Below are 20,030 nucleotides of genomic sequence, written 5' to 3' on the forward strand. Positions count from 1 at the left end.
TTCTGTTCTCTAGAGGATAAATGTTTGTCCTGAATACCATCAACATTGTTAAATGCCTCAATCTTCTTGCTCAGTCATCCAGCCAACAGTCAATTGAACTAAATCACTTTAACACCACACACATTTGCTGTCCTCATGAATACAAAATGTTTGACTTTAAACCATGTTCTTTGTAGTTGAATAGGCACCTTTTTGGGTAAGCATCTAATAGCCGCATTAAATACTTGACATGTTTTTGTTTGTTCCATGAAACATATGACTTTGCAGAATAAATCAGAAGGTTCCTTCTCTCTACCACCTTTGCTTTGATTCTGCTCAAAAACAAAACAGAAACAAAAAAACTAAGAGAAAGACTTTATTTTAAACGAGTTGTCAGTATAATTGCCTTTATGATGCCCTTTGGGGACTCCAAATTTGCATAGAGACAAGGGCTTTCGGTCCTATTTTTACTTCTCATTCTCTATGCGAAATAATTGTGCCTCCCAGCTGTATGGCTCCTAGACAGTCTCAAAGTGCTTACCTTCCATTACTTCATTTGATCCTCATAAGCAATTTTGTAAAGAGGTGGGCAGGTTAGCATCATCATCATTTCCATTTTAAAGTAGAAATGAGAGAGAAAGGAACCGACTTAACCAGAAAGCTAGAAGACAGCTGAGCTGCCATGAAAACTTGGCCTCCTCGGCACAACTCTTGCTGCCAGAGATGTGCCTTAGTTAAGCGCCTCAGTGAAGAAAAGGGCAGTCTGTTTAATAGCTCCTCATTGACACCCTGTCACTGCTGAACTGGCACAGAACCCAGAGTTGGCAAGGGGGTGCAAGCTGCTCTCTACCTTGTTTCCTACACACCAGTTCTCAAAATCAGAAGGATGTGTTAACCCATGTCTTCTCTCCAAGGATTAATAATCACGGCAACAATAACAGTCAACCTTTGCATGGGCTTCATAGTTAACTCACTCTCAAAGATGTTAATCATTTACTTTTTCCAATAACTTTAGGATGTAGGTGACATTGGTGTTACTTCTGGATATGAAGAAACTAGTGATCAGAGACTGACTCAAGGATAACAAAACTCACTACTGGTGGAGCCAGCATCACGTTCCTCAGACTTCAAATCTGCTGTCTCCACTGCATCTTGTGGAAATGACGTGGAATTAGGAGCCCTATGTCTTACGGCTGTTGCCCAGTTAGAATTAAAATGAAGAGAACACCTGCGCTTGCCTTTTATTTTATCACTAGGCCTGTTCTTTTATAGAAGCGCATGTTCAGGACATGTGCAAGCAACTCCCTTTCACTTAATTTTTATTGGGAAAAGAATGCCTGTTAAAATTATAAATGTAAGGAAAAATAAAAACAACCCCCGCTTTCCTCATTGTTACGCTTGGAGTGCATTCATTTCAGGTTTACGAAAATCCTGAAAAATAAGAGTTAGGTTTCTGGAAATTAATTTTATTTTGAAACGTACCTCAAAATCTTCAGAGAACCCACGCTGGTTATTGGAATAGAGCTCACCGACGTGCTTCACAAACTGTTTGGCAGGAATGGCTTCCATGTCATCTGTGGGAATAAAGTGGTGTTCGGAGTCACAGGGAATATGTCCACAAAACAAAGACACTGATACGGGATTACTGAAGACAAACATTTGACTTTTAGAAGGAGTGACATAATTGTATCACCTGAAATAGATGTCCTCAAGAAAATTATCAGAATTTATTTCACGTTAGGATCTCACTATGATTTTGAATGCCTATGAGCTAGGTTGAGTATGGTTTTTTAAAAAAGGTACATCATAAAGAAAATCACCTTTATTTTTTATATTCGAGGCAATTTACATAGTTAAATTACCACATCATACTCTGAACTAAAAGCCTGATCTTATCAAGGGTACTGATTTGTCAAGAAATTTTATCACGACCTAGGTATTTTTTTTTTTTTAATTGCTACTCAATTGGGTCCAGCTTGAAGCCGGAGCAATTAAGTTCTATTTCCAATCTTTGAAGTCTAAGCAATCTTTATACACAATTACAGATAGATGCCATTGTACAAGCTGGCTTTGGGTACAATGCCATCTATGTACAACCGTTCAAAATTTTAGTTCAAGACAGCTGTGTCTACATGATGCCAAATAATCAGTTTGGCTAAATTAACTGGATTTTTTTGGTGTTGACAGACTAGGTATAGATTCAGGAAGACTCCACATTCCAATTTATTGTAGTGTTGTCACTTCACAGGGACATTTTCAGTTCATGAGCCCAAAGTATGTTTTAAGCTGATTTATCCAGGTCCAATCTGATTCTTGAGTACTGCTATAAAACTGCCACACCCCACTAACTGGAGCTCCCCAACCTCTTTCCTTCCTTCTTCCCTCGATCCTCCCCCACAAATATTTCCTTTTAAAAATACTCTGCTGAATTTGAGATAAACAACAGACATGACATTTACTTTATTCAGAGTGAAAGATCTTTGGCAAACGCACAAACATCTAAACTGCCACAGATGCTTTTCTTAGCAAAGGGTATGAAGATCTATCTGTATGTGTAAATGAGGTCCTACTTTGGCAAGAATGTTATAGATCCAGGCCTGACAATCTGATTTCTCTTCATCTGGTGACAGTTAACATTGACTATGTCATTCCTTCTCTACTTTCTTTCGAGAGAGCAAAGCTCTAGGGTGGCTTTTTGCATCTATTGACATTTTCAAACTTGAATCATTCTTAAGCAGAAAATAGCATCTCTTATAGTTTGTTTAAAGAAGGTGATTTATATGTTCATAATCCAAATTGTTTAGCATAGAAATGTTACTAATCAAATAGGTGGTGCTCTGTAAGCACAAATTCTTTCTGTGTGAACAATTAAAGACCTAATCATTTTAATAGGCCACCTTATGAAAAAAATTGCCAAGTTATTTACAAATATTTCAAGATTGAAGACGTTCATGAATATGCAATCATTTTGCACGCCCAAGAAATCTATAGCTCCATAATGATGTAACCAGCATTAACAAAGTAAGCAGAGCCAAAATGTTTCCCCAGAATATTTAGCAGAATGCACAGTTCAAAAAAAAAAATTCCAAAATGATCTGATCAGATCACTTAAAACGTTCAGAAGTAAGCAAAATCTAAAATAATAATCAAGGGGCAAAGAAATGGTCTTAAGTTGAGAAAAGAGTTAATATGTACAAAATTGGAAAGTCTCTAAAAGATTAACCCAAGAATAAACTCATCTTCAGACAAGAGGCAAAACAAGTGAAATGGGACACAACCTAGCCCCACAAACACTCCAGCATACAGACCACATTTCTCTATTTTGAAATGAAAGACACGACACTGTTTCCAAAGGCAGAGTGACATCATTAATAGTGTAATAGGTTAAGGACATCATTTATTACATAATGATAGTTTAGAATTGTAGGTTCCTAATAAAATTATGGTGCCATGATTAATCACATGGACTCTTAGCTCAAAATTAGAAAAAAAAACAAACAAAAAAACCCATGCCAGCTTTAGAGCTATTTTACTCTACAAGGTTCAAACCACAGCATTGTAAAAGTCGCAGCCCGTGTTAAGTCATTAAAAAATGCTTTTATATAAACAATTTATTATTTTTTTCCTGCAAAGTGCTCAACTGTAACATCCAAGCTAATGCCATACAGTCTCAGAAACCAGTCTGCCTGCTACTCCCATGGCTGGATGCGGCAAAAATCCAGCAGAGCTCAGTATGATAATTGTGGCAATATATGACTCACTAGTCTCTCCAACTTCCTTCTTTATCCAAAGAAGTCTAACCACAACCCTCTGGGTTTCCAGGCACTACCAGTAACATCATGAAACTGCTGGACAGCCAGATACACACACACACACTGTACTGACAACCATCCGCCACCCAGATAACACATTATAATCTTTTACTCAAGATAAATGAAACTGAGGGGTCATAAATCTTTTTTTCTCAATATTAAGATGAATGTAAGGCCATGACTAATTAGAAGTCCTAATAGTTTTCCTTTTATATAGTTTTTCTATTAAATTTCTTTCAACACAAGCCAGATAATTATAAAATTGCTCTGTCTAGCAGAAGGCTAAGCAATTAGGACATCATCATAGACCTGAGCTGCTCAATTTCTATGTGGAAAGATCCTGTGTTATAAGAAGACATCCATCTGCAAGATGTTATTTCCACTTAAACATCTGAGTTTCATTAACGAATGCAGAGAATATTAGCAGTGTTATGGACCAGGCACTTTCTATGCCTTTTCTTGTACATGTATTAACATGTTCTGTTTTCATACTCATCTTACAGTTGAGAGAACAAGGTCAGAAAGATTAACTGAAGGCTGGAGTATGGCAGCGAAAGCTGGCCACGGACTTAAGGTAAAGAGTGTTCCGACTCAGAGAGAACAGATGTTGTCTGGGTCAGACTGAATGGGAAGTCACTGGCATTCCACTGAGGCATTCACTGAGCACCTAGGACTCAGCCAGATATTAGGGAGAGGGTCTCTGCTCACGGGCAATATTTGCATCAGAGAAATGATGAACATGAAAAAGTGAGTGCCAGAACAGTGTGTAATTGAGTGGCGAAGACTCAAGGGCCATAAAAGGGATGGATGTGATGACTTAGGTGAGAATAGATGTCGCTGATGTAGTGTTGATGGGGGAGAAATATAAAAAGAGATGAGCTGGAATCCAAGTGAAGATGTTTTCACTAACCACAAGTTATATGGGAGATTGTTAAGGTATGATGAAAATGGTGTAATGATGGAGTTGGTATAACGAGAAGAGAGCCACCATTTATTAAGCCCTAACTGGTTGCCAGGGACTGTGCTAAATACTTTCCAACCGTTTATCTTAAAACTACTAGGAAAAATGGACATTGTTACCCTCACATTACACATATAGACACTGAGGCAACTTGTCTTAAGCAACACAATGACTAAGTGGCAGAGCTGAGATTTGAATCCTGGTGTTCTGAACCCAAAGCCTGTGCTCCAATGCACTGTATACACTACCTGTCTTCATTCTCAAAGATCCACAGTTTCACGGAAAAACAAGGAATTTGAGTATCTCAGTTAATCTGATAAAATGTTACCTTATAATTTTGTGCCAAAAATTTTACCTAAAGAATTTTCACTTACCAAGGTTTAAATTAGGCAAAAATGGGACCACTACTGTTATCACTAAACCACCCTATTATAAGATGTTTGATATAGTCCATTGTAAATCAACACCTGAAAAGTGGGCTTGTTGTTATTAAATATTATTCATACTTTGTCCTGGGATTTTAGCCTTTGTGGTTGGAATTAAATACTGTATGTAACATAACTTTCATTTTTGCCAATCCACAACAAAATGTCTCTATGTACAACTTCTGATGAAGCCTGATATTAAACTCTGGTTTTTAGGTACCAAAAGCAGGACATTAGAAGTGGGAGAACGTCAAATGAGAAGTAAGTATCAAAGCTGAGAGATTCCAAGGAGCAAAGAAGGAACTGAATAATGTTGGCCTCAAATGCAACACTGCAGGAAATAAGGAAAAATGCATTTAAACGTAAATAAAAATTGTTTCTGAAATATGCGGTTATGTCTGTTGTACCTGCATCATCAGAACCATCATAGGGAAATCACCCATACTTGGTCTGTGCTTCTAACCAGCTTGTATATGCTAAATTTGCTATCTGTTAATCTTAAGGACTAAATGACATCTAAACAAAAATGGAAAAAACCTGGCTTTGTCTGCAATTTTTGGTTTGCTATTTCAAAGGAAAAATTGGCAGCTGAGGCTCTCCCTGAACAGCCACCACAGGGAGGCATTGCAGAGGGCCCAGCCCAGTACACCGTTCTGTTCTAGGGTCTACTGTTAACTCAGTAAAACTGTGTAGCTGTTATTCTATCAGCCGTTGGTGATGGACCCTTCCTGTGTATCAGGCACCCAGCATCAATGGTGTGAAGGTTAAAACCACAGTCGGACTGCCTGGTGGTATGACGTCACCTCTCTGTGACTCCCTTTCCTCATCTGTGAAACGGGAATAGTAGTAGCGGTACCTGATGCACAGAGTGTTATGAAAAGTAAACTAGAAATCATAAGTACTTGTAAGAGTGCTTGCCATTTAGTAAATGTGTAATAACTGTGATTTACTATGAGGTGCTAACTGCTTTACATGTATGACCCTATGATCTAGGGGCTGTCAGTACTTCCATTTTATAGATGGGAAAACTGGCTAAGAGAGACCAAGTAGCTTGGCCTCTCAATTGGTGTCATTATCAAGTGGTGGGGCCAGGCTGACTCCAAGCTGGCTTCTTCCACCTTATATGACCTCTGTAAACCTTAAATCGAACATACATGGTCAGAGAGGACAGAGGACCATATGATACATTTCAAAGAAACTTTCCAACAAAAATGGATGAAATGAATCACTTTGGCTTTGAGAGTAAGCGTCGTCAGTTACCTGGAAAACTCACACTGGTCTTCGGGGTCACCTTGATGATGCTAGGTAAATTAAGTGTTATTTACCTTCCTGCCACAATGCTTAGCTGCTTGGGTTGACTGGCTTAAGGTTTGTTTAAAAAATATCCCTGCTTGCTTACTTGGGCAGTGTGTGGGTACATGTATAATTACCATTAAGATTCTAAAGGGCCTTAAGTCACTCACTTTGCAACCAATCTCTGTAAAATTCACTTACCCCATAGCAGTTCCCTCAACACTATTCCACATTTCAACCAAATCTGTCCGTGGGCATGGAGAACCTATAAAGCCCCAGCACAAGACGTGGCTAAAGTCAATCCTGCTCAGACCTTCCCCCGCTCCCAACCCCCCAGTCCCCTGACTGCGCTGTTATCAAGTACTGTCAACCACTCCTCTAGTGGACAGGCCTCAATTATAGGAACGCAGTTCCCTCCTTGTCTGCCCTCAGCCTCCAAGGCCAAGCTCAGGGTACTCTCTGTGCTTGATAATACCCCTGTGTCGACTTAGGAAGATAAAGCAAATGTGGAATAAAAGGTTATTGAGATTTTAGTTCCTGAGTTAGAACACAACAAATAGATTTTTGTCCAGACTCTTAGGATGCAAGGAGTGTTGTGAAGATTGGAACATTTTATTTCCTGCCATAAAGAGAAATATCTTTTCATTTATGACACAATGAAATCAATAAAGAAAGGGCTTCATTATAGTCAAAAGACCAATGAATCTCCTTTGGAGATAATCTCTGTATAAATAAAATATGCCAACAAGGTTGGTTTAATCCCAAGGGTTTTAAGCTGCATGTTTAAAACCCTTTTTATATGCTGGCACCCTGCTGAAGCCAGTGACCTTCAAATTATTAAGAGGTATTTTAACTGCTAGAAAGGCAGGAATCATTTCTGGATTTCTAAACTACTAGTGAGCAGCGCCATTTTGTTTTGTAATGCTCTTATTAGAAAGTTAAATTTTCTAATTTTCAGAGAAAAGCATTAATATGAACATTTGTATTTGACAATCTGCACATTTGAAAAAGAGCATATTCAATATGCTTTATAAATGGGTTAATTTCACGAGCTAAGTTGATTTCAAAAAGCTATAATGAAAGTCTAAAAGAATGAGTAATATAATACAGTGAATATAATTTGTAGGTGATATATGTACATAAGGCTTCATTGATAACTGCAGTGAAAATATTATTCAAGTTTGTTTCAAGAGAATACTTCTAGGTTGTAAACACTAGATCTTTAAAAGTACTTGTAGATGTTCAGAATAATATGGATCTTAAAGGACAGAAATTTGTGGCTACTGCAGTATCTTAAAAGATGGAAAACTTATGAGGGGAGTGACAGCTAGGTTACTATATTCAATTATGCTTTATCCTCACACGCTAAAAATGGGAAACCAGTAACCATGTGACATTGAATTATGAAAAACCGTTAGTGAAAGGCAAGAGTTAAAGCCCCTTTCATTCTTCTGCAGAAGCCACAGCTTAATTTACCTGGGGGAAGTGGGGAGGGGGAAGGGAATACTTTTCCCATATATCGTACAGGCACAGCAATTCAAAATTTTTGTGACAAAAGAATTGATGTCACTTCTATAGTGATTGGAACCCCACCTCAAAAGCACATCTTTTATGGTGGATAAATACCTTGTATTATGAATTCTTTCTAATGTGGCTAACTAACCTTTGCCACCATATTTAGTCTTAAGCATATGCACATTTTACAAAAGTATAGGTGAGACCAGGAAAAACGGTCTTCATTTTTACAAGACTGTGTTGCAATACTAAACCAGAAGAACGTCCCGAAGATTCTAAGTTCCTAAATTTGATAAAATTAGTAAAACTGATTAACTCAAAATTCCTGAAAAATACCTATGAACTGCTGTCTCCAAGAGCATTTGCCTATTTTATATTACTTTTCTAAAGTCAGTATAACTTACTAATTCTACGTATGCTTTGGGATTTAAAGATCAGAACTATTTTTTTTATGAATTTTAACCATAGTAAAATCATCCAAAGGTTGATTTAGTGTCTAAATTTATTCAATATTCAACATGTTTATAAATTGCTCCCTAAGTTATTAAGTCACACAGGCCTATTTTCGCACAGGGAATAAAAGTATTGGTGGGTTGAGAGGCTTTTGCATAGGAAGGAAGAGAAAGAAAAGACAGGTGAACGAAGGTAAGAGGAGAGATTTTTTTGATATGGGAGAAACTTCAACAGAAGAATGATGAAACACTCTCCAGGAAGATGAAAGAGAGTTTAACATAGAAGCAAACGGTCAGTGCTAGTCAAAGAACAACTCAGAAAAAAAACTGAAGAGAATATTCACATTTTGAATTTGAAAATGCCTTGATTTAATGAAGCAAAATCCAAATGAAGAGCCTGAAGACTTGAGATATCAGAACTGTCAGAGGAGCATGCCAAGAGGGGGCAGAGCCATTTCCAAGCATCTGTGCTTTGAAGTCACACACAGAATTCCAATGCTGGCTCTACCACTTATCTATGTAACCTCAGGCAAATCACATAGTGGCTCTGTGACTCACTTTCTTCATCTGTAAAATGGGGATATCATTGCACCAGTCTCTATAGGATTGTAGTGAACATAAACATAAAGCACATAGTTGGTAAATGCTCAATAAATATTAGATGAGGATGATGATGTTTTCTAAAAGAGTTTAAGTGTAAAATAAGTTCTAGGAACAGAGTATATACTACACATTTTACAATGCTGAGCCTGAATTTTCAATCTCACCCCGTTGCACGCATTTTTAACTAGTATAATGCTTCAGTTTACTGGCAGTTGTCTGGAAATATTTTTTTTTTTAATCGATTACAGAAAATGAGGAGTTCAAGTGATAAAATAAGTTGATAAATCTGGGGCCCAGTAGTTCTATTGGGTTTTGAACAAGGCTAAGAACCATGGAGATCCAGTGGGCAGAATAAGCATTCCATATAAGTTCGATAAATATCCTATTATTTTTAGAAATAAGAACAATTAGATAATTCTCCTAAGGTAAATCATTTAAAATGATCCCAAGGTCTCCATTAAAGAAAAGTTGTGTTAAGTTTTAACAAAGTGAAAATAACTCACGATGAATTTTCTCATGCAAGACTCAGTTTGGACTGTAATAATGGAAAGAAACCATAATTTAAAAAATAGATTGTTAAAGTGCTTTATAAATTATAACATTTTACAAATATAACTATTAAATAGAATTGTGGGGTTCTATTTAAGAGAAATAAGAAATTATGATCAAGTTAAAAACTCTTTAAAGAAAGGTCATATAGGGTAACTGCTTCCCAGTTAAGCATGAAATAAATCTGTCTAGGCATCTCTTCATAGTTGGAAAAGGCTACGTTACCTACAAAAATCTGAGAAAATCGAGAAAAGGTAGTCTCACTCTTGCTTTCACTAGGTAAGTCCTTTAACAATACACTGCATTACAGCATTTATTCATTTTTACAAATGCGTAACAACTTGTCAAGGGGGTGCATCTACTATGCCAAGTGAGGTACAACTGAGTACCACGGATTTCTCAGTCAGTGGAGAATGTGAAGACATTCTCTTTCCATGTACTACTGGTGAGTAAGAATTAGGAGAAAGTCACATTTAAAGAAAACGCCTTTGGGTTGTGAGTATTTCACTTGGTCATTAAATAGGTAGCTGGGAAACGAAACAGAAACCATTAAAAAGCATTTCTGTTCTAAGACTCCTGCTCATAGGTGGGGCAAGGCAGGTACGACTGATGCACTTTCTGAGGATTCCGGAGAATTGAAAGTCCGAAAGCCCAAGTCCAAGAGTGTGGCACAGCGAGGCACATCCATTGGATGTGGTTCAGTATTAGGGGTACTCTAAACCTGAGAACCCCACAAATGCTCGTTCTCCAGGGCTGCTGGGATGAACAGTACCACGCTTTAGGAAGGAAAGCTTCAACAGCTGACACTTTTGGCTTACTTTAGGATTTCCAAAGTGCTTTCACACATATCTCATGTGATCCTTAACGCTGCCTCAAGTGCAAGCAGGGCAGACTTCCTGCTCACTTTATAGATTCTGAAAAAATAAGACTCAAGGGGTCAAGTCACTGACCACAGGTTTTATGGTGGGTGCAGGGTGAGATCCCAGGTTTTCTGATTCCTAATCCAGTGGTAAAAGAAAATAATAACTGAAAGAAAGCCCGAAATGTACCTAACCATTTAACCTTTTAAAATAGATTTCAATCGCACAACTACCCAACAGCTGTGTTTGTCAGATGGATTAGTTCAGGAGAGAGAGGTTCCCAGGCATTTTCCAGAAGTCAACACATATTCTAGGTGATGCACGAGGAAAATGATTATACACATGCTATTGCACACATCTGGTAGATCTAACAAAACTACTTATTCCATGCAGATGGAAGACCGATGATTCCTCTCTGCCTCCTCTCTTCTCAAAAGCAAGAATGCAATTTCTTTCACCAAGAATTAAGGACAAGGGTTAGTAGAGAAGGACACAGGGCAACAGAAGACCTGTCCCATCTGTACGGGAATTGTTTCATGGCCATAAAATGATCCAATAAGAACTTAATCAGAGACTTTTCTGCTACCCTCTCATTTCTGTGTGACAACCTTTAGTGAGAGAAGCTGACCAGATGGGCAGAACATGGTCAATTCTAGCAATATCTAATGACTTAACATACACAGACACACAAAGGGTAGTAAGTCCCTAACCATAACTGCACCTAGTGAAGATTTGCAAACAATAGACGCATTCCTTCTCTGTATTGAGAGAATGACTGTACCTCTGAGCTTCACAGCTATGGCCTTCTAGGAACTTTCGGGAAGGTTTTCTGACATTCATTCATATTCTTCCCTTCCCTCTCCCCATCCCATAGAGTTAAAGAATGCCAAGTATTATTCTAGCACTAAGGAGACACCCATATTCCTTTATGAAGCTCTCATTCTAGTGACGGGACACCATGAAAAAAAATAAATACAATATACGGTATATCAGACCACAAAAACTGTTCTGGAGCAGGAGGCAGATAAGTGGGAGGGTGGCTCAGTTGTGTGTGGGAGGTGGCATTACAGTAAAAGCAGTACCTCTGTTTACAAAAGAATAATTAATGTCAAGAGGATGGATAGATATATAAGACAGCTAAAGACAGGACCTTACAAGTACATAATGAAATCCAGAGAGAGAAGTTCAAATCAGGCAAAAACGAAGGGATGCCAAATAAAAAATGGCGGGGGCCATCTTCAAATCCCACTTCCTATCTATCACAACTAAGCTGCTGCTGAACTTCTAAAATAACTACAGCGTTTGCTAGGATTTACTACAGTGCACTCCACTAATCCCTACCCCTAACACTAACCGAGCATTTCATGTTTCTTCTGGAGGACAAGTAAAACATACACCGAACCAAGAACATACCCCTAGACCTCCACACAAAGCATCTTAAGAACAAACTCCCAACTATTTCAGAGTAAGGAATCACAGGAGAAAACTCATACAAAAAAAAAAAAGTATCACAAATCGTGAATTTAAAAAAAACACAAATTGCCTATTAAAATGAAAGTTAGTCTAAGTGGACTGCAAATATGTAAGTATGTTTTCCCCTTTTCCTACTGTTACTTCCCTCCTCTGCATGTGAATCTAGACTCTATTAAGTCATAACTATTTGCTCTTCTTAAAGAGGATCTCATTACTTTGCAGATATCTAAAGGAACAAAGATTTCATTAAATTACCCTTAGCTAAGGATCTCTTAAACTGGGCAAGCTTTAAAAGGCTATACAAATAATATTTTGCCATGGCTGTCACATACAACTGAGAACAAAAGAGAAAAACAATTAACCCGCTGGATATAAGAGTAGTGTCTTACTTACCCGGAATAGGAATAATAGGAATACTCTCATTGGGGACCACCCGAGGTGAACTGCTATCTTCCACATAAAAATGAGCTGTCTGAAAACATTTTCTGTGTAGAAAGAAAAACATGCAAATAGTGAGACCAAAGAAATGCACTTTGTTTGAGTTCATCATTTTTCAATTCCTCCTTCACAGATTTTCCCAGCTTTAAATATCACACAGCACTGAATAACAAAGTAACAAGATACAAGAAGGACAACATTCAGCCCACTGGAAGAACCCCAGATACCTGAAGAATGCCCATGGTTTAAATTATACCATACCTATCCTGGTAGTCAGAGGGGAAAGGCTTAGTAGCAAACCATTTACATACATGAAAGCTTGGTATGGACAAAGTAAACTTGCTGCGCAAACTGCTAATATTTCTAAATTTGACATGTTACGGAGGAATAATCTGCTATTCTAAATCCTCAGCACCAACTTCAACAACCACACCTCAAACCCTCCCAGATGTAGTCATCGAACAGCCCAAGGACACAATGGCACCACATTGTTAGTGTTTTGCAAAGGCCCCCAAAGCCGCAGACGGCTCTTTAAGGGGGTCAGAGGGCTTCCAAGGGGCAAGCACTCAAAATCAGAGGCCCCTGCCAGAAAATCGGAGATAAGGACCTAAAGCTCTCAAGTGTCACCTGCTTGGTTTGGTTCTGTTTTGTTTTTACCTGTACTTCAGGCAAAGCAGGGAGCAGACACTGGTCATCATAGGACAGGCAGTGAACAGAAACCATCAGCAGCTCACTCGGCCTCTGCCTACTGATGCTGGCCAGCCCTGGGCTTTCCAGCATCCACGTCACTGCTCATTGCAGCCCTAATGAGCTGCCGGAAGCACAGGCTGAATATTTAATGAGGCTGCTCAGCGTGAATGGCTATTGTGACCAGAGAAGGGTCCCTGTTCATCTGGCGGAGGGGCTTCACAATAGCTGGCCCTACTGCTGGGTCTTTTAGCCAAGCAGGCGGCATCCTTCTGGTGCTCTGCGTTCCTGGGATCCATCCCACTCTGGCGTCTCACACTGAGTCCCATTTATACACCACCACAGTTTCGCTTTTTCTATATTCCAACCACTGGAGTAAGTTAACTTTTCTTCAGAGTTGTCTTGCTCATCTAATTGAAAGTATCTTGGGATGGATCTGTTCAGAGTCCCAAGTTTCCATAAAGCCAAAGAAAGGGGCTGAGGGGCTGGAAAAATCAAACAACTCTAAAAAGCAAAGGATATCTCGGTAGAAGTGGGAGGTCTCCAAGTCATGCAGATTATTCTACCTTAGCTCTATATGGAGTATTATAACCACACATAGTCAGAAATGATCACGTCACAGTGGGAAGAGTTTTTCTTTAAGTAGTTCCTGTTTTCAGATGGAAGGACGCTCTAACCAATTGTACATTTGGGCACTGCTCTAGAAGCAATCTGGATTGCTGCTCCGTACCATGAGGGGTTCTGAACATAACTCACTCCTGCTCTTGGCACACATCTCACGGGACTGCCCATGCAGAGCGCTGAACAATTATTTGTTTTCCCCTATGAATTGCCTGGAATTGTAATATAAATAATAATACAAGTTTTTATCACTTGTTTAGCTGCCTTTATCTAAATTTGGAAAGAACGTCAGTCAGGCTGACTTAAGCTACAAGGATATGAAATGCACACAATACTTTAGGGGTTCTGGTGGGTAGCCAAATCTTCTACTGAATGTGAAACGATGGAAATCCACATTTTAAAAAAACCATGATGTTGATATTTGATGCCTGTTTCTAAACTGATCAAGATTTCTATTCTTGAATTCCTCCCTTCGTCCTTTTCTCCTGCTCACCCCCCAAATTTGCATAGATTTCCAGAATGTAACATTTGAGTTAAAACATAGGTTATAGACTTCACAAATGAGCCAGAACCTTTAACCATCCATGCCATAGCTAAGAAAAACCTGCTTTTGTTGATAGATTGGACTACTCAAGTATTTGACATTGAAAGAAACAGTATCCAACTGACTAGGTCAGACTTTAAAGGAAAAAAAATCCACGAAAAAACCCCAAGTCTTCTATTTTAAGACCAAAATAACTATGCCTACTAAATTTCTAAAATATAAAGCTGTTAGTAAAAATTATTATCATTGGCCAAGGTACTGTTAATGTCAAGTGACTTGAAAAGGATAAACTATATTGTATATTCTTTTTCTGGAAGAAGACTGGCAGACAGTTCACCCAGTTTCTGTTACATGTGGAGAGCTAAAGACTCCACATTCTCTTGGAAAAAAGCAGTGTGTATCGAAGCAAATCGCACTCCAGTGCCCCATGTGCTGCTGTTTATAATGGATTTTCCCTGGAGCAAAATAACTCTGATTGCCAGAGAAGAGCACACCACTGGGGCGGAAGGTCAGAAACCCGGGAGACGGCACTGCACACCTGCACCGTGGTGCCCGTCACACACGCTTCCTCCCACATGAGGACTGGGGCGGGCAACTAACTACGGAACTTAGAGGAAATATCTTCCCTAAGAACAAAGGTTTCAATGGACTCAGAAAACATGTATTCAGCACCCACCACACAGCACGGAGTGTGCAGATAACACATTCTCTGCAATTGCCCAGAAGCCTTCAAACCGTTCCTTGAGCCTAAGAATTCAAGTAATTTAGAAATAACTACCTATGTAATAATACATGATCTCTACAGAAACATTAAGAAATACAAAAAAAAAAAAAAATCCATTAACATTAACCCAAACCTTCCTCAAAGTGATCATCGCTATTAACATTTTGGGATATATTCTTCCACACTTCCTCATTTATTGACTGTTCCTTGATCATTGATGAAGGGCTAGGAGCAGACTGATAAATAAGACAGACATAAGCACCATGAGGTCCCTGCCCCCATGGTGCTTATGTTTTCTCTCTTTCTCCCTCTCTCTCCCTCTCTCTCTCTCTCTCTCCACCAACCCCCTACACACACACACACACACGCACCCTACTAATTTAGGTCAAGTAGTGATTATCAACTAGCAGTGCATCTCTCTTTGGTTTGGGGACTTTTAAAAGACCCATGCTTTTCTCTCTTTCTCCCTCTCTTTCTCCCTCTCTCTCTCTCTCTCCACCAACCCCCTACACACACACACACACACGCACCCCACTAATTTAGGTCAAGTAGTGATTATCAACTAGCAGTGCATCTCTCTTTGGTTTGGGGACTTTTAAAAGACCCATGCTGCATGAGCCCCACTCCTGGTGATTCTATCTGAGCAAGTCCAAGATGAGGCACAGGCCTCTGTGTTCTAGAAAATCTCCTCTGAGGATTCTGGTGTGCACTGTCCCTGGTAAAGGAGATCTGTGACAAAAGGAAAATGGTTCCTGAGAGTCTACAGTAATGTCACTAGGAAAGCCGCTAAAGAAATAAAACAATCTTGAATGGCAGGTACCATAAAAGTGCTCATAAAAGTAAGACTCTAGAATTTATAGGGCCCATATGGGATAGAAATCAGTGGCTAAGAATTCAAGGATGTTACCATAATCACGTCAAAAACAGAAAGAAAAAACTGTATTGCATATACTTTAAACAGTCTTCTGCTCCTTTCCTGTTAGAACCTCAGCTAGAATCTATTTCCACCTCAGAAATAGGATGGAATTTTCTCAAATGGAGCAAAGTGTTCTGCCACCCATATTGAATAAAAGTCTTTTCTCAGATCACAGAAAAAAACTTAGATTTCCAAATGGAAGTTTTTCCTCTTGAAGCTACCTTTTATACTGCCTTTTTGAAATGCTCTACTTGCCAGCAAACTATATTTTAGTTTCTATGAGGAAACTGAATTTGTCAATATTTACTTCAATATTAAGTAGTTTATGATGTTCTGATGTCCTGAATTCCAGTGTCCTGACACATGAACAAATTTGAAAACCAATGAATTAGATGGCTTTCTAAAATCCACCCCATGAAGAAAGTACCAAGTTAGAGCTACATCATTCACTGAACACTCCCAGAGAGGAAAAAGAAAGAGATATCCAGTTTGCATGGGAGAATTTTCCCGCAATTCAATCTCAATGGGGATATGAGCCAGAATGAAATGAAAGATGTGAATCTGTTGGTCCCTGAACTGGTAGCACTCTCACAGGCCTCTCAGAGAGTAAGCGATAAGCATCTCGTCGTACTAAATGAGAGTCAGTTGTTTAAAGGTATGCATTTTTTGTACATCACAGCCTCTAAATGCAAGCCAAATGCTCTGGTGCTTGACCAAAGATGGCCAACATATTAAATCTATGTGCATCTCGCAGAAAGTTCTAAGTAGCAAAATTGAAACATGCTTTCTGTGTCACTCTCCATTCATTCATTCCTTTTAAGAAAACCATTATGGGTTCCAAATTTTAAGATGTTTAAGAAAGGCCTGATGAAGTCAGGAGGGTCATGTGTGGTATCCTCTCTAATAGTCAAATCAATGTGAATTGTGGCTAGCAGCTCCTTCGTCTCAAGTCTACACCCCATGATCCACGGCCCACACCCACAAAGTGCCTGAAGGCCTTGTGGTAGGAGAGTGCGTGTATGGATTAGTCTGCTAAAAAGCCCATGGAAACTATATGTTTATAGTCATGAATATTTGGTCTTGGACTGAAACTTCTAAAATTAACTTTTCCTTCTTTCAGATAAGGGAAATATTTTGAAGAGAGAGACTTTTTAAAAAATCAAAAATCCTACACTTGAGAATGCACAGCACATGTCAGAGTACATCTTCTAGTCAGGATGCAGTAAATATCGACCAATATCATCAGTAAAGCCATCAATTCCCTGAGCTCCCTATTGAAACACACACACACACACACACACACACACTCTGCAGCTGCTCTGACAGTGCTTTATAAGTATCAGTAAATATTCAAGCTGTAGAGGCTTACTATTGAAACAAAATGCAGCAAACTACAAACCTCCACCCCCCACCCCCACCCCATCTCTTCTTTCCAAGAATCTGACACACCCTTAAGGGAGAACTCCCAGAATGACCAAACTTCTGCAGAAAGTTTTCCTTTACCTTGCTCCAGTTTTTCCAGGTAACTGTTTAGATAACCTCTGATATGTCCTAATAATTTTCTTCCTTCTACCTCTTTCTGCTCCCCTGACAAGAATCTGGGAATAATTTAGGTGATCGATAATTTTCAAAAGCAAAGCACTGATCTTGAGCCCGGAAAGACTGAATACTGTAAATGTCTGGAATTCCACTCAGCACTACTATACATTAAAAAGACCCCTCAAAATGCAGCATCCAGGCGTTACAGGAGGTGGGGGCGCGCGTTTCTGAGGTCAACGGCCATCTGGGTCAAAATGTACATTCCTTTTGATAAGCTTGAGATGTCGCACTGTCTTTATCCAGGGGCCTTGGCATACAATACCAACACTACCCTCAATGTCACTGTGACTGCTGGGGCATGGGTGAGAGCAGGATCACAATCTCGAGTCCCCTATGAAAACCTACGATTCCAAAATAACCAAATGTTGATACATAGGGATTAGAAACCAAGTCACTGTCTTCGACTTAAGCTCAATGGTTTTATAATCACATCAGGCTGACAAGGAGTTTGTCAGCAGCGTGCAGCTCAAAATGCTAATTGCAGACTAGAAAGGGGCAGTTGGCTGAGCTGCTGTTGAATATTAATTAAGCAATCGTAACTGATTTATATACTGCCCTCATTGAAATTTACAGTGGCACAGCCGCTAATAATGCCATTTATTCTTATGCTGTTGAGTACAGAAAACACATTAATATTTACTTTTGTAAATGGATCTGTTGTAGTAAATCATGTATGAATAAGAGCCACTTACAAATAGCAGTTGGAAACGTTCGCATACCTTCAAAGAAGCTGAGTGAGAGCTGTGTTAAAAAGACGTGGATTGATTTATTAGGGCAAAACGTTTCGAGAAATTGAAGTGACAAAGACAACAGTAGAAGGAAAAGGCTGTGGGTGTTGCTGGGCTTTTCCTCAAAGAGGAGTGTCTGCCTGAAATAACTTGAGGGTCCCTTCCGGAAAAGAGCCTGATGCAAGTTCTGAATTGAGATTTTTCATGTGCAACTGCTCACTTGCTGTTAAGTTTCCTTTACTATAGGTTAAATGATTCTGTTTGTAAAACTCAGTTTGCACTCGTAGTATCTTTTCAGGAAGGGATCGTCTAGAAGGAAAAATTCAGAATTGTGCTTCTCATTTGCATATGGCCTAAACCATAAAAAGGACATGTGATCTGACAATATGAATGTACTTCTGGGGATAATCAAATGGCATATTTCGCATGAGAGCTGTCCTGGAAATCCTGGGACATATGGTTGTCACACCTTGGATAATTGGGGACTGTCAGATGTGAAGAGATGAAGGAAAGAAAGAAAGAGAAAGCGAACAAAATCATATTGGAGATGGATGGGGTGTGATAGAAGATACAGATATTAAATGTGGGGAAAACATTTCAAAATATTTTGGATCTCACATGGGTCGGAGAGATGTCTCATTCAACTCTTGTTACAGCTGGAAGTGAAAAAAAAAAATCTGATTCTGCAGTGAGAATTTTACGGGAGGATACAAATTACCGGCAATTCACTTCTTAGGAAAGTGAGAGAAAATGAACACATTATATACATTAAAGTGGTCTCAAGGCAATGTACTTTCTTGCTAAGCATTAAGAAATCCTTTCAGGCACCGAGGAATGACTGAAGTACTGGTAATACTTTCTAGAGATAAGAAAGCAAAGGTCATTTTATGAATTATGTTTTGACAAGACCAAGAACCCGAACAGGGCAATTTTTATGTGATAGCTGGCTTTAAGAAGCGAGCTCTGCACAGCACCTCCCAGTGCTCCCAGCTGTTACTCAGAAAAGAAGGCTCGAAGTTGGGGCTGTGAGGTGGCTGTCTCACACTTAGCACGCTGGCCTGGAATGTTCTGAATTTCTGGACCAAGGCTTAAGGGCCTTTCCAGCTCATCTTGCCACTGTTTGAGGGGACTGACACAATCCCCTACTGATTGGGGAGGTTAATGGGGACATTATGGTTCCATTCCTTTTGGGCAAAAGGTAGGAAATGGAAATTCACACTTATTTACTGCACGTATGACTGAGTACGTACAATATAAAATGGTCTGGTAAAAACCTCTTGGCAGCTATTTCATTAACATACTAAGTCAGTCAGACTTTTGCGTTGAGTGTTATTTGAAGGATCTAGCAAGGCACGACGTGCTTCTTCACTAAACAGCCCCCAGATTGTAGTACTTTTAAAATACTTGTGACCATCTGAGAAAAAAAAAAAAGAATAGATTCAGATAATACTCTATCAACCAGGTTAAACTCCAAATGATATAAGAATTTAATATTAAAATGTGAAACCATAAAAATATCTAAAAGAAAAAGTAATCTCAGAAGAAAGACTTTCTAAAGATGACTCAAAATCCAGAAATCAGAAATTTATAGAAAAATCTATAAAAGCAGCAGCATAAACATAGTTAAAAGACCAGATCAGAAAAAAGTTTTTGTGATCCAAGTTGCTTACAAGGAAATATCTCCCTCGATTAGAAAAAGACCAACAACACAAAGGAGAATGAGCAAAAGATATAAACAGTTTACAGCAAACAAAATACAAACGACACCAACATATGAGAGACGCTCCACCTTATTTATAATAAGAGTAAACACATTAAAACTATACTAAGATACCATTTTTTCCCCCACTT

General features: G+C 39.0%; 1 protein-coding gene across 3 annotated transcripts in view; it reads right to left on the bottom strand.

Moving 5' to 3' along the window:
* PTPRG (protein tyrosine phosphatase, receptor type G) overlaps window positions 1–20,030 on the bottom strand; it is a 642,217-nt gene that overhangs the window by 40,181 nt on the left and 582,006 nt on the right. For all 3 annotated transcript variants that reach the window (XM_015593756.2, XM_025050798.1, XM_025050799.1), the window contains 2 exons: window positions 12,316–12,407; window positions 1,462–1,553 (listed from right to left, as the gene is read on the bottom strand). In XM_015593756.2, the coding sequence (XP_015449242.1) occupies window positions 1,462–1,553; window positions 12,316–12,407 (184 nt within the window). The remainder of the gene's footprint in view (window positions 1–1,461; window positions 1,554–12,315; window positions 12,408–20,030) is intronic.

The sequence above is a fragment of the Pteropus alecto genome, unplaced genomic scaffold, assembly GCF_000325575.1.
Source record: "Pteropus alecto unplaced genomic scaffold, ASM32557v1 scaffold75, whole genome shotgun sequence".
In the NCBI taxonomy this organism is placed as follows: Eukaryota; Metazoa; Chordata; class Mammalia; order Chiroptera; family Pteropodidae; genus Pteropus; species Pteropus alecto.